The sequence below is a fragment of the Tetrao urogallus genome, assembly GCF_951394365.1.
Source record: "Tetrao urogallus genome assembly, chromosome: 12".
Classification (NCBI taxonomy): domain Eukaryota; kingdom Metazoa; phylum Chordata; class Aves; order Galliformes; family Phasianidae; genus Tetrao; species Tetrao urogallus.
In genome coordinates this window covers 3,805,752-3,827,208 of record NC_136825.1, presented here as the reverse complement: position 1 = coordinate 3,827,208, position 21,457 = coordinate 3,805,752, and the positions used below count along the sequence as shown (strand labels likewise).

The following is a 21,457-nucleotide window of genomic DNA, read 5'->3' as shown; positions in this document are numbered from 1 at the left end:
AGAGTTTTGAGAGGTGGCTTTCCTGCTTAATCATAGAATCTTTTCACTTTACAGACTGCAATTAGGAGGTTGATTTTCTGCGGTTTATAGAGCGGTTTTTGTGTTGGAATTGTGAAGAATAAAATAAAAGTTTATAACTTCACAAACTTACAGGTAATGCAGATTTTTGAAGGTATCCTCAGAAGTTATTCATAAACTTTGACCAAGGATTTTATTTCAAAAACAGAGTTTTTAGACTGATGGCTGAAGAGGAGCATAGGTCTACTTGTGCATTTTTTGTGGAGCCGTGTGGAAAATTAATATTTCTACTGGTAGCTCTGTAAAACTCGCTGGAGAGAACTCAGTTAAAGGCACTGAGAGAAATGTCTCACTCAGGATCATTGGTGGAGAAGATAAGAAGGTGAAAGGCGTACCCCTAGAAACAGAAGGAACTGTGTTTCAGTTTATCATTGGGAATGTTGAACTATTCACTGATTTAATGAACATTTCAGGCACGGATTACTCATTCAGCAGCTGGGTAAATAGGCCAGCAACCTACAGCATCCATTTTGAAAGGAAAATATTACACACTGGACTTATTACTCAGTCTTATTTCCTTTTATTAATTGTAAATTATGTGTCATTCCCTATTTCAGAAACAAACTCCTACCACTGAGTGCTATTTGGAAATTAGTTGCACAAGGCACTAGTTGAAAGCTTTATTTCTGAGGACGCCTTTTAAGAAAACATTATTGCACATCAAGAAAGACTTTTATTGTGATTATGGTTCCAGAAGGGCAGTTGTGTATAGATGTCCATGAATGTATGTTTCTGTAATTTTTTCCTAAACTGTACTGACCAATAATTTTGCTTCTTAATCTTAAATTAAGACTTGAATTTAGTCTTGAAATTCAAGACTTGAGTCTTAATGTTGAGAAACAGTCTGTTGAATTGTAGATTAGATAGAATTTACACAGAAGGTGAAACCAAGAGCCAAGACTGAGAAGATGGAGTCAATGCTGCCTCTAGACAGTATCTCTGGGTAACATATGAAAAGCACTTTGTATTGGTAGCTTGTTTAATGGAAAGCTCCTGCACTTTGACTTTGTCTTACCATACTGCTAGTGTGAGAGAGGCTGTCAGATTGACTGTAGGATGAAAACCAGTAATTTCTTCTATCCTCAAATCACCAAGGTATTCTTATTTCCTACTGACAGAGCAGATAAGCAGTCATTCTCCAGCGAGACCAGATATTTCATTTCTGACCTTCAGTAAGCTTCTTACTTACGGCCCACACTTCAGCCAAATGTAAATATCTGCATGATTTAGTGAATCTATTGTTCATTTAATTGTACACCAGAATTTCCAGTGATTAAATTAAGGCTCATAGAAAACCGGTCTTAGTGAAAAATGAAGAAGAACATGTGCTACAAAAATAAATCAAAAAGAAAAGAAAAACAAAAGGAGAGGAGAAGTTAGAACAGGTCACGTTAAGAAATGACACATCACTGTAATTGTAACAAACTGACCTTCAAGACAGTTTTATTTGTGAACTTAGAGGAAAAAACACTATGGCTCTCAGTTAATTGCCTAGTTAAATGAAAATCTTTACTAAATAAATTTGTGGCTTTGGAGACATTTTAAAAACATGCTGGCGTAAATAAGGCTCTTTTTGTGCTGCTTGGTGCTGTAGTTATTTCCTGCACTTGTTACTTTTCGTTTGCTTTTTGACATCTGCCAGCAGCAATTTATTTACATAGTTAAATCTCCTGGGACCCTGCTTCTTCTGCTGGGTATAACCTCAGCTGATTTCTTTTTAATAAATTACTTATATCAAGCAACTTGTTTTGGGTAGCATTTACGGTGACTGCTCAAAGATCAGATCTGTGTTTGTGCAGAAGCCAAGCAAATGCATGGTTGGGAATATGCTGCCTCTTGAAGTCTTATTCATCCAGGATTCAAGGGAAATAATGCATTATATCCCACTGGGAAGTCCTGTATGAACTCAGACCTTCTATCTTACTCTGCTCTAGGATACAATTAATTTTGCATTGACAAAGTTCTTGCAGTAATGTGTAGAACCACAAAATATTGAATGCATTTGAATGCATTTGATTCTGTCTGCTTGTGTCTTGGAATCAGCCTGTGAAAATGTGAGAATCTAAAATTAATTTGATTATATGTTCTCCTGGGATTCTTAGCAAAATGTTATGTTAGTCTGCAGAAATGGAAAAGTATGGATCATTTGCATTGTGATGGGAAACATTTTCATTGAAACTAACAAAGTTTAAAAGAGTCTTTTCTACATATCCCTTCTGGATTCAGGCTCGTTTAGACTGTTCAGAATCAACACTGTTAACACTGAAATGTCATATTCCCCCATAGATGTGACAGCTCCTTTGAGACTGGCTACACAAATACATTATCACTGTCTGCATTTCCAAAAGGACAACAGCTCCATTTAAACTGAACTACATGTGGTGCTCAGAACATCAATGACAGCGTTACAACATCTGAAGTTTTGATTTTTATTTTTTTCTTCAAACAAAGTCGCTAATATCACATTTTTATTGAAAAAGTGATTTTTCTCCAGGGCTTAAAGCAGAAGCTATAGTATCACCATGACTTTATAATGCAGCCGCTGACCTAAGCGATCAGTCAATAACAGGCCTACATTGTAATAAATAAGTTGAGATAACTTCCAATTGACAATAATTACTGCTCCTTCTGCTTGATTAGAATTTTGCCCTAAATGAGACAACAGGCAACAAAAGGATATATGAAGGTACCATGTAATGTGAGCTGGCACAGACTGCCTTCAGTCATGAATATTCTGTATTTTCTCATAACTTCAAGCAAAGACTGCTGATGGAATCCTGTTTTGGAAAGGAATTTGCTGAGAAACTTGAGACACAATTGAGGGATCCTTCTGTTTGGAAGGAAGAAAAGAGCAAGCATAAGGCAAGATAAACAGAGACATGTAGTTGCCAAAAAAAGCAGGAATGTTTGACTGTGGTGTTGATAGAGCCACTTTCTTCGCATAGTGCTCTGTGAAAACACTCGTGGAACTCCCAACCAACCTAACTTCTGGTGATCGTCAGGGTTGTTCACCTCTAGCTCAGGGTACCTGATGCCATGCCAGTACCTAGCTGAGTGGTGGTGTGACGTGCTCGGTAGAGAAGAGAGCTGGGTGAGATATGCAAAGACACCAGAATGCAGCACCAGTATAACAGGAGGTAAGCACAGATGGAGCAGAGAGTTGCTAAGGTGGTTCTACAGTGAGATGGTAGTTATTCGTTCTGGAATCACACATAATACCCCTTACATAAAGGCAGAGGAAACCTTTAGTCTGCTATCACCTATGGCTCAATTGAAGTGCACAAGGGAATTTCAAAGCATTAATGATTTTTCCAGCTCTGCAAAGACTGTTGGTGGTGGCCAGGTAACATGGGAGAGGGACCAGTGTGCTTATTCCCATCTAAAATGTTGCATTTTTCATTGGCTGTGGCTGGCTTCTGGGTGAGATCCCTCCCTTTGGGGGGAAGCTTATCTAATATCTGTGCTGTATTCTTCTCACGTATTTTTACAATGCCAAAAAACACTGTTGCTATTGATAGCTGCAGTACATACAGTTGAAAGGATATTCTCTGAAGGGCAGATAGGTACAGTCTGGTGCCCACTACATGAACTACTGGCCTAATTTGCAGATTTTAACAGGAATATGCTCAGATCTCATCCTCATACAGAAATTGCATGGAGATATTTGTCAGTTTAGGTAATTTGTTTTTTGTAGACATTATAAATGTGTGCAAAGATCACGTCTGTTGTTTAGTTCTTGTTCTTCCAAAGAAGCTGAATATAGATGTGCATTTGTGTGTTCAGCAATCCTTAAAATATTCTGATGAACATTGTACTGTTGTTTATAGCTCCACAGTTTTTGACTATCTATATGCAAAATAAGTCATTGTTATAATTTATTTCAAAGGGCACATAAAGATACATAGAACAGAATCATAAACATGCAATAGAAGATAATAGCCCACCACTGTTTGATGGATTTTTTGAGATCATTCTATAGCAATTCTGTTATATAACCGGAATTTAACATTGAACTGTTAAAAAAAATAGCAAAAAGAATTTTCATAAAACTCAGTAAGATTTTTTTTGTGTGTGAAGAAATCTTCCAGTCTTGCTTGCAGCTTTTCTAATGCACAATTTTATTTCTAGAACACTTTTAGACATGAAATATTCAAACTCACATTTGAAAGAAAAAAAGCCTCGAGTTTCTAAAATTTGATCTTTGCTCAGTTTTTTATTTCTTTTTTGCTTCCTTCTTTATTTTCCAATTAAAAATATGTATCATTGTGGTGGTCCTTGCTAAACGTGCCAGAGATAGGAAGATGAAGATAAGGGCTGACAAAAATTGTCATATGCTCTGCTTTCCAGTGTAAGCTTGGAATTGGTCACCCAATGAATTCCTCAGGCCCAGGCACAATTCCTGCTGCCTGTTACTTTTTGGCTTAGAATTCAGTTTAGAGAAACTGCCTTCATAGAACATAAATCAGAAGAGAGATTTTCTAAAGTGAACTTGCACCTTTTCCATGATAGGTTTTTATAGCTTGGAAGGAAACTGTACTGTTGCTTGCTCCCAAAACATGGTTGTGGAGTGAAAGCAGTCACTTCCTAGCGGTGTTTCTATGCCATTCATTCCTGGTTTCCATCTTTCAGCATGCCTTCTAATTGCCTTATGCCCTAAGAAGTAATTTTTCTTCAAAAGGTTGGAATTAAGTGTTGACTGTGTCGTTTCTGGGATTTAGTTTGCCATTTTTGTTTGCCATTGTTTATTGCTAACAAGAGCCATGGCAGGTCATGGCAGTTTGTGAGTTTTTATATACTCCAGCACTCAGAAGCATTTCTATTTCCTTCAACCATCACTTTTCTCTATGTAGCTAATGAAGATCAATGTCTGTTTAATACTTTCTGTCTAACCCCTTTTTGTATTTTGCTAATATCTTTGATCAGGGAAGACTTTTTAGCCCAGACGAGGGTTCCCTGCTGGGCTGGAAAGTTAACTTGCCTTTGTGCAGCTGTAACATACTTTTCTCACTCTCTACACCCCTCTCAGCTACAGCTTTCTGTAGTAGAAAACGACTCATCATTTCAATTACGTCTTAAAATAGATTAGAAAATAACAATGTAGGATAAAATAATGTTGATACTATAAATCCCGCTGATTTGAACAAGGCTAGACTGTATTTACAAAAAGGATCCTAACGTTCATTGACATAATAATTAAGAATCTGTGTTTGGTATGTATTTTCAATGTGCAATTTCCTCAGTTAAAGACCTGTTTTGTTGCTAGCCATCATTAGCTAACATAAAAATTTGTGTGCATATATAGAGAGACATACAAGTTCTGTGTGTTTATAGATAAATGTGTGTATTTAATTATTCAAAATACCTCTGTGGAGATTTTGTCAGAGAGAAAATTACGGATTCTGTATTTCTGTTGAAAACAAATTAAACTTCTGAGAATCAAATTAAACTTCAAAAAAAATGACTTTGAAAGAAGAATATATCAATTTAATGTGCATTTGGATATAAGAAATCTAGTTCGGCATTTTTTCTTCTTACAGAGTTTACAAGAGAGATCCAACTGTTGATCTTCCAATATTTTAAAATGGTGCTCCTTAAAACGTTTGCAGTTGTACAGAAACTTATGTGGCACATCATGACAACAGTATAGGATGTACTGAAAGATCAATACTGGGAACTTGAAATTTCTTGCTGAGATCTTATAAAGGTAGTATTTCAAATCACAGCTTTGGTTTTTCATCATTACAATATGGATTTGTGGTCTTACAGAAGAATCCTTTTTGTAGTTGCCTTGATTCTGATAAAGTCAGTGACCAAAGTGGACAAAAATATCTGAACATCTCACATGCTTTCTTACAGAATGCAATAGAAGTCTGGTACAGGAGGCTGAGAAATGAACAGAGAGAGATGAGTGACATGAGTGTTGTTTTTCATTGGGAGATGCTTGGCAGTATTTTCATTTTGCTTGTATGGAGTTTTGGAGCCTGTCTCTTACCATATGGCATATTAAGCACAATAAAGATGTTCATTTGGCAGCTGGAGCATGACTAGCAACATCAGAAGAGTCATATATGCATCAATAAATTAAGAATTCTGCCTTCATGTAAATAAACATTAGATCATTTCTTTTAATTGCCTATTGAGTTCTTGACAATGAGACACAGTCACTTTGTAGTCGTCTGTTACAGCATTTCCAAAATTCTAATTTATAACTATAGCTGAACAACTCCTATTATTAATTTTTTGCCCTTCTGCAGCACCTGGAGCACCAACCATAAATAATTTTTTTTCGAGTGCTCTACAGATGCAGAGGAAACAAGCAGTCTTTGCTCTGGAGAGCCTACAGTCTAGCTAAACTTCGTAAGCTCTAACACCAAGGGAGTGTGTAAGAGGATGTGGGAAGATTTAGTGCATGTGGATGCTCAACAGTTACTGCTCATCCAATCCATTATATTGCAGATGGGTAGTATGAATAATGTCAGTCATCTGTCCCATGGCTTTCCTCATACCTAATCTCTGTGAGGAACGCACGAACATTACAAACATAATACATCATAAATATATGTCATCATGGTTGTCAGACAGCAAAATGTTATATACTGGGAGACAACATTTTCGTGTTAGACTGCCAGATGGTTTTGTTTCCTTTCTCCCCTTAGCAGACTCCTTAGAGCAAATCCATCCAGCTGACACAGGCTTTGGTAACTACTTTTATTTTTTGTTATTTGGGCACTGTTTAAATATTAATCTGAAAAGTTCTTATTAAGACAACTGTTTGTAATGGCATGTTTTATTTCTGAAAAGAGAAATACAATAGCAACTTAGATCACACTTCGTCTCAGTGGAGCTCTCTGAAGTGTTTCCTTTCTTCTTCCACATGCTTGTTTGTGTTGATTTCAGAGTATGTCAGTCCCATGCCCAAGTTTCCATCAGTCCTAGGAGAGATTCCAGGCTCTTTCCAGCATCAAAGCTAGCTCAGCACTCACCTAGCTGGAACAGTAGGGTACAGTGATTAGAATCTGAGCTAGCTACTGAACGTCCAAAGATCTCACTACGGTGTCTGGCAGGGCAGGGAAGTGTGGTTGGTGTCAGGACTAGCTCCATGGGCCACATAGCTGGTACTGGAGCTTGGTACAGACAGCTTGTGTACAATTTGGGTATCTTCATTGGCTTTTTCCCAGAATCAGCATGAGTTTTTTGATGCAGGTGTTCCTGGTGAGGGGCACTGTGAGTATTATTTGGAATTTAATACAATCTCCTGCGATGTTCCCTGGTAATCCCAGTCCAGAAGGCATCGTTGCTTTCATAAATTTCTCATTTGCCTCTCACTTCAGAATAGAGATTTTATCTAAGGCTACATTTCTTTTCAACTCTCATAATAATTTAACAGTTTGCTTCGACTTCATCACTGTTGGCCCCTGGTCCACATAATCTTCAGTGTTCTCTATCCTTATGATCGCTTCATCTCCTTCCATCCACTTCTAATTTCTCTCCTACATATCACTATTTCTTATAGCCCTTTCATTTTCTTTCCTTCTCCTTGCTACTAACCTTGTCAAATACCTTCGTTTCTGTGGTAGACTTGGGAATTGAAAGCATCAGTGCTTTTGGATGAGATATGGTAAGAAAAGTTTCTCGCTTTTAAGCAAGTTTGCTTCTGCTCTTTGTTGGAAAAAGTGCAGTTTCATAAAGCAGGACCAACATCCGAGCAAATACAGAAGGTCTGAAAGTTCCAAATTCATGACTCCACGTGAATGTAAAATATATATTCAACTACCTCTTCTAATTCCATGTGTCAGCTCTGCATGTGGCCCTTGAATTTCCACAATGCATGCAGATGGCAGCAATGCAAGCAGCTCAAGAAATGTGATGCTGAGCAGCAAGGTGGGAGAGGCGTGCTCCCAGTAGCCTCTGTTGTAGGAAAACAACTGAGAGTGGCTGCTTTCTGAATGTGTCCTGTGCTATTTGGCCATACTATCACTCAGACTCTGACATTTGGTTTTAAATTGTTTCTCTGTCATAGTTGTTAGGCTTTCTATTCTTTTATTTAAGCTTTGCTGAGAGACATCTTATTCTAGACGTGATGAATTTGTCAAATAGAGATGCCAAATCTTCCAGTTGTGTGCTATTAATAGACCACTAGGTCACCAGCAGCTTTGGACTGTGAGAAGTACAGGCTGATGCAGTATGACAGGGTACCTGCCAAAGGCACTGTGCCATTGTTTTATAAAGGGTGGAGAAGAATAAGTTAAATGAGAATCCACTCATAATTCATCAAGACTGTAATCTATACAGTGATTAGCATAGAGAATTTCAATTTCCCACATTTGTGGTAACAGGGAAATTTCGTCTTTTAGTGGGCTGATAGCTTTAGGAGATTACAGAGAATCTGTTAAGTGCCTGTCATATCACCGACATCAGCTGCAAGGGGTGGTTTAACACCAAGGGAGGCCTTGCCAACAAAGAACCTTCCATCAAAATCCTTCTGGTTTCTTTTTTTATTTATAATCTCTCTTGCTTTCAGCAAAATTCAATGAAGTGGCAAATGTATGGTCATCCACTATGAGAACGTCTGTGTTTTACCTCTTGGATTAGGCCAAGCCATGACAGAATCTAGGATTTATTTTTTTTTCCCTTTAAAAATACCAATCAGACAGAACAATATAATCCATACAGTGAATTTAGAAAATTACTACAAGTGCTTTGTTTTCAGTAAAACTATTGTGTTTGATCATCTCTAGTCTGTATCCCTGTCTGTAAGGCAGCTTTTAAAGGCGCAATGGAATTGAAATGTAAAACCGAAATAGCAGGAGCATACAGATAAGCAAAATTCTACAGCACAGTAACTTGAGGAACAGGTATGAATTATAGAGCAGGTTGTCTAGGGGAAAAAAAAAAAAAAAAAGCACACATGTAAATATGTCATTCAGATGTCAAAAAAGAAAAAGTTTGCTTAGAAATTAGAAGTTTCTGAAGACCTCTGTAATATGGCTGTAATTTCACCAGTAATGTTTATGGCAGTGTTTTGAGCAAAGTGAATCTACTGGGCTCAGAGAAGGAACATGAAGCAGTGTCACATCTTTATCTTTTGGGATGTTTTTTCTCTTTCTGTTGGCTTTCATAAATATTTCAAGTATTTCATATGAAGTGAAACAGGGTTTTTGAAAGCTGTTTTTTAAATAAGAGATCTTGTGTATATTGGTAGTGCAGCTCATGCATCACTCTACAGGTGGTTAATAAGAATAGTAAGAAATACTACAATTGTTTTTTTTTTTTTAATTATGTAACCCTTTTGCAGTAGAATGTGAAATTGCATATTTTGCAAACCGCCAACAGCAAAACTAAAGAAAAATACATCAGATTTCTGAAACCACTTGGGCAGCAGAAGAGCCTTTACATCTCACTTCTTACAGTGAATGGGGAGAACAGCAAGGCCACTATTGCTGTTGCCCAGTTTGTGAAATTAGTGTGCATTTTGTGCTTTTGAGTGATCAGAAAATGTTCATGTCTAATGTGAGTTTATTTCCTCCTTCCCCAGTTAGTATGGCCAAAATCTCCTCATCCTTCTGAAACTGCATATTCATAAGATTGTCTATGAAATATTATAGCCATACAAATACAATGTTTGAAAGTATTCCCTTAGATTGGAGCCATTTCTCCACGAGATCTGTACATAAGCCAGCAATGTGAAAACTTCTGAAGTGGATACTTAAACTTAGGTTTTCTCACTTTTCTTTTTATTTCTTTCCTTCCCCAGTGGTGTTTGATGACTGCAAGGGGAATAACAAATTGAACTTCGAAGTTTCTAACCCAGACTTTAAGGTGGAACACGACGGGTCTTTAGTTGCACTGAAGAATGTATCAGAAGCTGGCAGAGCTTTGTTTGTCCACGCACGATCTGAGCATGCTGAGGATATGGCAGAAATTTTGATTGTTGGAGCTAACGAGAAGCACGGTGCATTAAAGGTAAGATAAATACAAAAGACTAGAGGAAAGAAGATGCTGCTAGGTACTTACATGTGCCATCTAGGACTATAAGCAGATTGAATCTGTTAGCAGAGAGATCAAAATTCCATCCAGGTATTCCTGTAACAATTTAGCACTTAGCTCAACATAATAGAGTATAAATTTTGCAGATTTTGAAAGATGTATTACATCTTCAGGTGTAAATACTAAATATTCATACAGAATTGACTTAAATGAGAGAGTGTAAGTATCAAAACTGGCAAGTTCTTCTGATGTACTTAGGCCAGATAACCAGTTTGGCAATAACTACAAATGGAAAAGTCATACTCAAAATATTTAATTCAGAATTTACTACTTCACATTTGTTGTAAGTGTTAAGGATATGGAAATTAGTTCTATGCTGTGGAAGTTAAATTTTCATACAGGTCTGCTTATCTGATGCCATTATATATTATACTACATCAACTTCTGCATGCAAATCCCAATCCATATTTACTCTCTGTCAGTACGTCTATCTGCACTGTTGAGTTTGTTCCACTGTAGCAGAAATGCTAAGTCACAGCTTGAAGCAGTGATTGAACACCTGGTGGGAAGGCAGGGCCAACCCGGGGGAGCTCAGGTGTATGCAATGAACCTGAGTGATGGAAAGGCTGGAGCCAGGATCCACCCCTTCCCAGCCCTCATTTAAGAGTTGGCAGTGGAGGTTAGGGGATTTTGCTGGAGATCCTTGCCTACCTGAGGCCCTTTAAGTGTAAGCAGATTCTTTTCCTTTGTTTCTGTGCTCAGGACTGTTGCATTTGAGCATATCCTCACTTACTGCAGTCTAGGACTTCACAGACTCTGTGTCATTGCTGCACTTTCCATTGCATTATAGCAAATTACATCGGCTCTGACCACTTATTTCTGTATCCATTTTTTTTCTAGTTTGGAATTTCAGCGTAATACCAACCATATATTTTGGGGAAAAGTGCTTCACAAATTGAGTGAAATGTTTACTCCGTGCCCATGAGAGTAACAGAAAGGATGTGAGGTTGCCTTCATTTCTGTATCCTGGCATTTAGTAAAAAGGCAAGCAAGACAGTGATTTCCTGTACAATTAAATCTAGTACTGGAATCAAGAAGCCATGATGAGAATCACTTACCTGTTGTTTTATTTTGGTATTTCGACTTTCAGCTGTCGAAGTTTTCATTGTGTTTCTCACAATAGCTTAGCATAACTTCAGTTTTTCATTAAAAAAAACTTAGCTTTAAGGGTGAACAAACTTCTGAAAGTCTGTGACTGAGGAAAGGTTTTGATCTGTGCTTTAAGCAGCACGAGATGTGAATGTAGATTGCTAGCAGGGGAAAAGTATCAGAATGTGTAACTGTGCAGAGAGCTGATCAGAACACTGAGAGGGAATTTAATTTTATTTAAATATGCCATATCTTCAGAAAGTTCAATTTTAACAAAGTCATACTTGAGAGATTCTTATGTGTCAGAGCTGTGGATTCAGGACCACGCACCATCAAACTCAGAGTACAAAAAGTAGCTCAGATGACCCAGGCGTTTAGCTGTCCTTGGTCTCAAACTAGCAAGACGTGTTCCTTTTGGTGCATTCACAAGAATGTGATCATGATTTTGATTTAACTCTAGGTTTTGAAAGCTTAGGAGCTGTTTTAATATGGTGATTATCGTTCTCCAGTTGAAAGTTACTGAATCCACAGAAAAGTTTGAAACATCCCAACTGGAAGGCTGGAGTTAAACTTAATGGGATTGGTTTCTTTATGAAGATCCAATTCTCTGAGAATCATATTCTGATGCTGTTATACTGATTTACTCAGAGAAGCAACTCTTCCCTGCCTTTTTAATGGACATATTCTGTGGAAGTTAAGATCTTGGGGTAGTTTTGCCACCTGAGCAGAAATTAACAAATGTGTGTTTGTGCTGACTACAACAGAGCTTTATTAGTGGTCTTTTCTCTTTATATCCTATTCCGGTTCTGGACTGTATTTTCTCAAAATGTTCAATTAATATTAATACAGTGTTGAAACTTATCATCAGACTGTCTGTGTTCAGAAGCCAATTCCTAGATTCTGTTACAACCACTTTGTATTGCTTCAGAGAGAGAGAAGGCCAGTCTGGACCTGACACATTCTGCTCCTTGCCAGTCTTCCCTTATGTGTGGCTATGCAGAGCAACCTTATAACTTTATCTCTACCTGTATTCACCAGCTCTTTATGAGTTTTGAAATTCAGCTCAAAACTAAAACACTGTTCTTTTGGCATGTAGATCCTTGGTGTGTGCAGTGCCTTTGGGATTTAGGTGATGCATTACTGTGAGCTGAAAAATCCATGTAATGAGGATCAACGCTTCTTCGAGATGATACAAATGTCTTGGGGCTGGTTGTCCTACTTGACCTCAGCTAGTATTCTGTAGCTCTTAAATATTTTTATCAACTGTTTTGTCTATTATTTGCCTATTTTAAACATAGGAGACAGTCTTGTCTTTCTGTTCGTCATACCTCAGAAGGATATAAAGATTACAGCATCCTATCTGACGTGACTTTTCTGGTAAATTGGAACAGAATCCTCTACTTTTATGGGCTGAATGTGTAAGCATGGAAACAGCAGAACAGCTCCATCTGTTAAGGCAAGAAGCCTTGGCTAAGAAGTGCTCAGATGGAGCCCTAATATTTCAGCATGATCTTGTAGGGTTATGATGATCACATGCCAGAGCGTTGCTCAGCATTCAGTACTTAAAGTACCACGTTTAATTAAGGGATAATCATAGAATCATAGAATGGCTTGGGTTGGAAGGGACCTCAAGGGTCATCAGGCTCCAGCCCTCCCCTGCCATATGCAGGGCCACCAGCCTACATGTCTAATACTAGACCAAGCTACCCAGAGCCCTGTCCAACCTGGCCTTGAACACCTCCAGTGATGGGGCATCCACGACCTCTCTGGGCAAGTTTTTTGAGGAGTTTGTATATATTTCCCCATTGTCGGCAACTGCCAGTTCTTTACTGAAAGCACGTGCCTGCATCTGTGAAATCCCATTGTTAATCTTGCTAATATTGGATTCCCAACATGTATGGAAATGACTGATGACAATGATCTCTAATGTGCTGACATGCAGATTGAGCCTGGAAGAAGATAGTGTAATTCCTGGAACTTTGGAGGGTGATTACTACCAAACATACTTGAGAGGAATATCAGAAGTGTTTAAAGTTTAAGAAGAGCAGAAAGCTATTGGTATTCTAGTGGTTGAGGTATATGATTATTTCCTGCTGAAAATGTGGGAAGATTCTAGATGGCCTCACTGATCAGTTGTAAGTGATTAAGTACCTCCAAGGCTCTAATACAGTCAGTGGCTGTTCGAGTACCACTTGCGGTATAATTCTGCTTTTTGAGTCTAAAGGTCATGTTTCCTTACTCTTCTGCCAGAGACATATGAGCTCTGCAGAGTCTGCAGCTTTCCATCACAGAATGGCCGAGACTGCAAAGCGAGGAGATGGATGGTTCCTCAGCATCATCAGCCTACTTGGCTGTTGCTTTCTGATCACAGAATGCTGTACAGCTAGTGACAGAAGAGATGGAGTCCTGTTAGATTTGTCAGACGTGGGGTACGAGTGCACAGAAGAGTTGCCATGGGCACATGGAGGGTGCAGCATTATAGGGTGGTGGTGTCTTTTTAGGTAAGTGTTTGTACATACTTGTACCCATGGGCAGCCAGAGTGCTGTGTGACAGTGGAAGGAATGAAGTCCACTTACTTTCAGCTTAGGGCAGCGCTGATGAGGCGTATGTCTGTGCTTATGCTCTACTTATGTTTGCTTAATTATCTTTCACATGGTCAGGACTTGACTGCTTGTGACATTAAATAAATATGCGTGGAAATGTTTTAATTCACCCAGGAGTCCTAAAAATGAACTTTAGGCTCGTTCTAAATAATTCATGGAACTGCTAGGGATCTCTAATGGAAAAATAAATCACTCATGGAACCCTACTAAGGAACAAACTGACAGAATTGATGAGTGGCAATAATTCAAAATTATGCCTCATTGAGTGCCTGCTTTGTTTTAAAGGACTGGTAGAGGGAAATTTCATCACATCTGAGCATTAGACCGGACATTAGTGAAAGCATTTATTTGTTTACTTTAAAAGTCTTCTTTTGTGAAGGACAAGGTATAGCTAAACTGTTTTTAGAGGCCCATTAAAAAGGTGCATTGAAGAATGCAGCTGGCTGGGAATTGAATTGTGTCCTCCAAGGCTAAATAAAATGGGTATTTCTTAGTCCTGCTCCTACTTTATAATCTAATGCTGGTTTTAATAACTAAACTCCTAGTAGACTTTTTGCTAAAAGAAATCCTTAGGAAACAATTTTTCTCTACAGATGGGCTTTTTTTGTGTGTGTGGTGGCAAATGCAGCCTTTATTTTCCACAGCAAAGAGAATTATTTGGAACTTCTATTTGTTACAGCATCACAGACGCTGTGTGGGGGGAGTTAGATATCAAGAGTCTGGCACCAAAGCAGATAAGAGGACAGGCAGATATTCAGAAATTCCAGGCTGGTAGTAACTTCACTGTATGGTGCTCAGCAGTCTTCCATACAGAAGGATGAAATGATTAAATTAGAAACTGTCAAACCCTCAGGACACTTTTCAGGCACTAGATGGAAAAGGAAAAGAAGAGATAAGAGGGAGGAGCGCTCCCTAAGACAGCATGTTGTAGATGAGGAAAGTTTAAAATTGTCTCCAGCAGCAGCTCACATCGAAGGGAATGAGGTTGCAGGAGTCCTGCTACTCTGTCCAGTCCACTTCGTAACAGCGAGGGGCTGGTCAGATAGACTGCTCGTGCATTTCCTTCTCTCGAAGTATTGTTTTCCCAGTGTCAGCTCAGTTTATTATAGAGAGGATGGGAGATGCAGCCTGGTGTGGAGCTTGCCCTGTTGCTTTGCAGGCCTGAATTCCTTCTTCTATTAAATCACTGCCTTAATGCCTGTGCCTCTATTTCCTAAAGTATCAAATAGGTATAATGAAACTAAACTCCTTGGATTTAAATGCTGGTGTTTCTTATTTATGCCTTACTTCTCTGTTTTATCCTTGAAGTATGAAGATTGCAAATTTTATTGATATGAAATAAAAAGCACCCAGAGCCTTAAATCCTACATGCATAGCTTTCTGCCTTAGAACAGATGAGAAAGGATCAATAATCTTATTATGATTCTCTTGCAGAAAAAAAAATACTTGCACAAGGAAGTGAGTGGTTGAGTTTTGTAATCTGGCAGTTCAATAATTCATTTGGAAAGTAAGATCAAGAATCAACCTCTCTGATATAGCAAGCAATTGTTCCAATTAATGTATGCTAACATTTTTCCAGTTTAGAATAGAGTTCTAAATAGGCTGAAAATAACTGTGCAAAAGCATGAAGATGGAATCTCATATGAGATATTGACAAGCAGTCTGGAAGAGTTTCGTATTATTACATTTGCATATAGCAGTTGCTACAACAAGTAATGCATTGGATAAATAAAACACCGTGCTCTGCTTTTCATTTTAAGGCACAAAATAAAGTAAGTCACAGAGGTATATCACTATGACATACCTATGAATTATTACACTGATCGAAACAGCATGTAGAATAGAATTACTTCCAGAGAATCTGTGGAGATGCATCCCTTTTGGACATGTTGGTTTCCCTTAGGCATATAAACATGAGTTTTTGTAAAGAGCAAACAAAGAAAAATGTCTAAATGTCTCTTCTTGTTTTTATGCTCAGTTGCCAGAAAACTTAACATAGTAATCTTCCCCTATTAGTTGTGAAATGAACAACCTTCTATTGCTTCTGCTCTTTATAACACTGCAAACACTGATTGACTTGGACTTCATGCATTAAAATCTGAGCTGTAAGTGACTTTAGGATATAACACCTGTGGGTTGATGAAATCTTGGTAAATGTCTCTTCCCCATCTTAATCATCAGTGGAAGGATGCAATGCTACAGTGCATGTTTCACAGAATACATCTTAATTAATGTCAGTGAAAGCAAGATCTTGTTCTCATCAATGGGTCATTCTTTAGTATCTCTTAGCTGCCTTTTTTTTTTTTTCTTTTTTTTTTTTTTTTTGCTATATTTTTATAAAAAGCCTCCACTTGCTGTTTGGAAACAGCTCCTTTATTATAGTAAATCTCCTTAGCCACTGAAATAAGCTATCTTCTATAAAAATTCCAGTCACTTAATTTCTCTTTTTATCCTTCGGTCTGATCCAGAACCTCCTGAAGTAATCAGATTGCAGCAGGCTTTAGGTCAAACCCACAAAGCAGGATTTCTGCCTGGCATTGCCATACAGAAGTGATTCCTGTACCTCTTCCCCAGGACACTGCAAGCTGACCCTCCACGTGCCATGGTGTAGTGCACAGGGTTATGACTTTTCACATGCAGCCACGCTTCCCCTTTGCTCACCTCTACAGCAGAGCCTTGCTCTTATTGCTGGGCTGGTGCTTCCCCTCAGGCCTGCACTAAATTTATCCTTCCAACTTAACTCTGCAAATTCCCACCACCAAAGAAATGCAGTTTTCATATACACTGGCTTTGGAGTTCGCTCTGACAAAGATCCATTTATCTGAGAATTATCTTAGTGCCAAGAGTTGTGGCAGTTGCCATGGCAACAATTACATATTGTGTTGAATACTAGAGTAAAAACTGTAAGAACCATGAGCCACTGGTGGTTTTCATTAATGTAACATTCCCTATTTGGTCAAAGCGTGTCTTCTAAGTTTATTCATCGTGTGCATAAATGCTTGGGTCAAATGTGTAGGCTAGCTTTCCTTCCCTTTCCTTCAGTGCACAGCTTCAGCATGTAAATGAGGTGTGCTTGGTTATTTAAGGAGAGAAAAATGGTCTTATAGACTGGAACCATGAATAATTGACTGTGAAACAAGAAGGTGTTAGCTTCTGTGAATGTTCAGTGCTTTCCTCTGAGTAATTTTCATTCAGATTCCACACAAACTGGGGAAGTATTTATCCTGGAAAAGGAACTTTGTGCTTTCCAGTAGCAAACACAGCTAAGACAAGTATAGAATAGGTCTAACAGGGAATCCAGGGTGAAATGAGATGGTGTTTTGAACCAACTGCAATCTTTGGTAATGAGTCCAAATTACTCGCTCATGAAAAACATCAAGCAAAAATATTTTAAATTAGCATTTTTCAATTAAAAAAACTCACCATTTAAAATCATTTGTTCTGTCAGCATTGAATTGCGTTTAGGCTTTCTGTTCTCTCTGCAGTAACAGGTATCATCCACAGGTTTGTTTTACTATTGCTTGCTGTGCATCTGGCATAAATATAAGGCTTCTGTGGAAGCTCGGGACCAAATGCAGTTCTGGAAAGCAACCAATTTTTATTCTATTTTCTTTTAAAACACACTTGGGTCTTATCCTTCATCCACAAGGCTTAATGGCAAAACATCCATAAATCTCATAGTGAGATTCTTTGAAAGTTACTTAAGTCTTCTAGCTGAATTAAAATTCACCCCTGCACAGAATACTGAGAAAAATCTATCTACTTCTTAACACTAAAACATTTTTCTGAAAGCTTGAATGGTAGATGAGTTGTGTGAAGACCTTTTGAATTGAATTATCATTTTTTTATGATCTAGGATGCTAACTGTCCTTTATCCATTTAAAAAAAAATCCACTGAATTTTGTGGGAGAGTGATAAATCGCCCTGCACTGATATAGTTGTGGTTTTTTTTTGGTTTTTTTTTCCCCAAGCTTGACTCAGAACTGTAGCTTGAAAGTATTTTGATGATATGGAGAAACTGCACTTACACTGTGTGATAATTTCTCAAAACTATTGATGAAATTGTGGGAGAATTGTACTATGGATGTGGGAACATTTAAAGGAAGCATTTAGAAAAGGTTTAAATTTAAAATTCATTGTAGTAAATGAGCATATAAGAAGGAAGGCAACAGGCTAAACATGATTTAGTAAAACATTAAGTAAGATCATAAAGGATAAGTAAATGTCTCATAGGATACGTAATATCTTACACTTACAAGATGGCTTTCTTTTTGTAGAATCCTTAAAGTGTAACCACTGAGTACCCAGAGCATGTGTGCATGTGTGTAAGAATACACAAATCAGTAAAAATAGCAAATAATAAAAAAGTATTTGCATACATGTATAGAGATACTTGCATAGGTAATTGTACTATTAATGCGTATTTCCTAAAGCTTTTTTCTCATCAGGGTAAGAATGGAGCCATTTTTAAAATAAGTTTCTGAAAAGGGCATGGTGATTTCCATGTCATACTGAAATTGGCATTATCCCTAATATCCTCAAATCCATGATGAATAAAAGTGTTACAGAAGCCAGAAGAACCTGTGACACTTCTGGTACACAATAGAGCATCTCACTTTCTTCCATGTTCTTTCACTCATCATGCAGGAATTAAGTCAATATATGATAGCTATCCCAGTTTCACCAATGATGCCTCAGATTTATTAAGGGATGGAGGCAATTCTGAGTGAAAATCAAACAAAGCTGTGTTCAAACCTGAATTCAAGGCACATTTATATGTCAGAGGTGCAAAACATAGCTGTTGTTCTCCCACAATAACCTTTTCTAGCAGCCCACAGAAACAGGGTGGATTTGAAAGGGAGCCATAGTATGAGAAATTGTTCACATGTACAAATGATCTTAGAAATTTCTCTCCATCATAGACATCCATGATCATCCCTAATGATTGCCCCAACAGTTCCATGCTGATTTTCACAAATGTGAAGGAACATTTATTATGTTTATTATAGTAGCACCTATCTCAGCACACATCTTAAGCATTTAATGGAGCATTATGGGATAAAAATTTACACTTGTCCCTCTGTCATTAATTTATCTTGCCACTGCAAGGACAGATGTCTCCTTCTGGACCTGAAATTCCTTATTTGTTGATCATTATAATTCTGTTGGTTTGAAGAACAAGTCTTTGACTTATTTTACAGTTTGTTTTCTCAGATCCCTAGAATAACTTGGAGGTTAAAGAATTCAACATAATAATGGCAGAGTTAAAGCTTAATGTTATGTCTATATAATAAACATCTCTGTTAATGTGTGGAGTCATCTTGGAGTTATTAATCATTCAGCTTCCCACTTATTTCACCACCAAATCAAGCTGAATAATGTTTGAATTAAGCAGTTGATCCATCTTAGGAAAAAATAGTTTTGCTTGTTACATATATATATCTCCTCTTACTGAGGGAGTATGTAGGGAGAGTAATCAAAGAAGGTGGAAGGGCAAGCAGTTCCATTTCCTCAGAGAATTTGTGGATGCCCATCCCTGGAGACATTTGAGGCCAGACTGGAGGGACATCCTGGTCTACCAGGTGGCAACCGGCACGCAGCAGATGGGTTGGAGTTGGGTGATCTTCAAGGTCCCTTCCAACTGAAGTCATTCTGTGATCCTGTGAAGTGGCCAATTGTCCTGCTATGGCCAGAAATTGCTTGCTGCAAATACTTCTGCTGCTGCTGAAGTTGCTCTGAGTATTTTATTTTATCGAAAATAACTGATAGGCAACCATGCTGATTGGAAAGGGTAGGTGAAATTTTACCTCCAGCTTTCTAGCAGAACCTGGCCATGAATGTTTGCTGCATAAAGTAAGCAAGAAATTTGCTGGGGAGTGATGAGAATAAATTTGTTAAAGTATTTCTAGTAACTGTTCTGATAAAATGGTTTGATCTAAGTTTTAGCAATGAAAAATCATTTAGACACCAGCTGTTCAAACTACTACAAGGAACAGATATGCTTTAGTTTATCTGCAAGTCAGCAAACACCCTTGTGGTTGATGGTGCTCAATATTTACTGAATCACTTAGCATATGTTTGAACTGAAGAGAAGTTATCTCAATCTTTTTGTCTTTTGTTTCTTTTCTATCTTTAGAATTAAAGAGTGATTTTGGGAAAAATGAGTCACGGCTGTAGAATATGCAACTTTTTAAGATACTGTATATCTTTTAAAAGGAGAGATGGATCTAGCTCTAAGAGAACTAGCTTTATAGTTACATAAATACGTATCTTCTAATCACCCAGAAGAAAGATGAATGAGTATGTTTGTTAACCTTTGTATGAAACTGCCATTCTCAAACGTTGGCATATTGTTTTTTTGGTATAAAAAAATTTAAGGGGTGTGATCCTGTGTGGTACTGGGCTGTCCTAGGTGATGCTCAAAACTTTCTATGTGCACTGACCGTAGGGTACATTAGTACCACCTTGACATAGTCTTGATCTTACTAAGAAAGAAATGTTAGAAAGAAATTTGATACCTATTGTGCTCTGAATGCTTTAAATAAAAGGCTGTATCAAAGTGCGAAGGACTTCCTTCGGACACAACAGTGTAGTGATAAAATAGCATGTCAGCTCTCTTGAAATAAGGCACTGGAGTGCTCTCTTGAGGTATAATAATTTGGTTCAGATCTTTGAACTCACTGACAAAGCTTCCAGTAAATTCAAAATTCCTGATTAGCTGAAATATATCACGCATTATAGTTTGTTCTCTGCACAGGATGAATATTCTCATATCCTTGACTTTCTTTTCCTAAGTTTAAATAAGTCAGCCACTCCTATTTGAAAGGAAATTCACGACTGCTGAAATATTTTGTTGGTAGACAAAACCCCTGTTGGGACCAGTTGTACTCTGTGGTTGTGCTCCAGCATGGCAGCATCTGGCAACAAGAATATTCAGACTGTATTTTGCTCTTGTTGTGGTCTCTATAGAAAGCTATAAGCTCTTGCCATAGATTAAGGTGATTATTTCACTGGTGTCCCACGTTTTATTTGATATGTGATTCCTACCAGCCATTTGCAGCAGAATTTCTTGCTAGGATTAAAAACAACTCAGTTGAATGCCTGGTTTAGGAAATGGGAGGTTTGTTAATAGCTTTGGTACTGGGTCAAAGAGATGTCATTAATAATTGACTTCTGATTTATTGCCATCAATCATATCCAAAACCCAACCTTAATACTGAGAGGCTTATTGAGAATGTTTGCATGTATTTGATTTCTAGCTGCATGCATAGAAACATAGCAGAAAAATATCGCTTTAGGAGTATATACATAGTACAGGTGGTTTTGTGTTGACAAAAAAAGGAATGATATAACAAATTTTCAATGAAGTAATGTACCTACTTCTTGAAATCATCATCTTAACATCAATGCAGTTATTTCTATCCATTCTGTTTCAATATTGCCTGTAATCTGTTACTTTTGAGCAATTTTTACTTACTCTCCCCTGTCTTCTGGTTAACAGCAAAGGCAAGTGGTTGCAGTGGAAGAAGGTCAAGGCGGAAAGTGTCAGCTCTTCTATGTGATCAATTTAATATCGTGCAAGCCCTGCCTATTTCCTGTCCTTTTTCATTACCCTATCGCCATGTGTATTACTGAAGAT

At 37.8% G+C, this 21,457-nt stretch overlaps 1 protein-coding gene across 1 annotated transcript in view; it reads left to right on the top strand.

The window, feature by feature from the left end:
• CDH13 (cadherin 13) overlaps positions 1-21,457 on the top strand; it is a gene marked incomplete at both ends in the record, with an annotated part of 413,730 nt that overhangs the window by 137,943 nt on the left and 254,330 nt on the right. Inside the window, one exon of the mRNA XM_079541296.1 lies at positions 9,833-10,041. Within this exon, the coding sequence (XP_079397422.1) occupies positions 9,833-10,041 (209 nt within the window). The remainder of the gene's footprint in view (positions 1-9,832; positions 10,042-21,457) is intronic.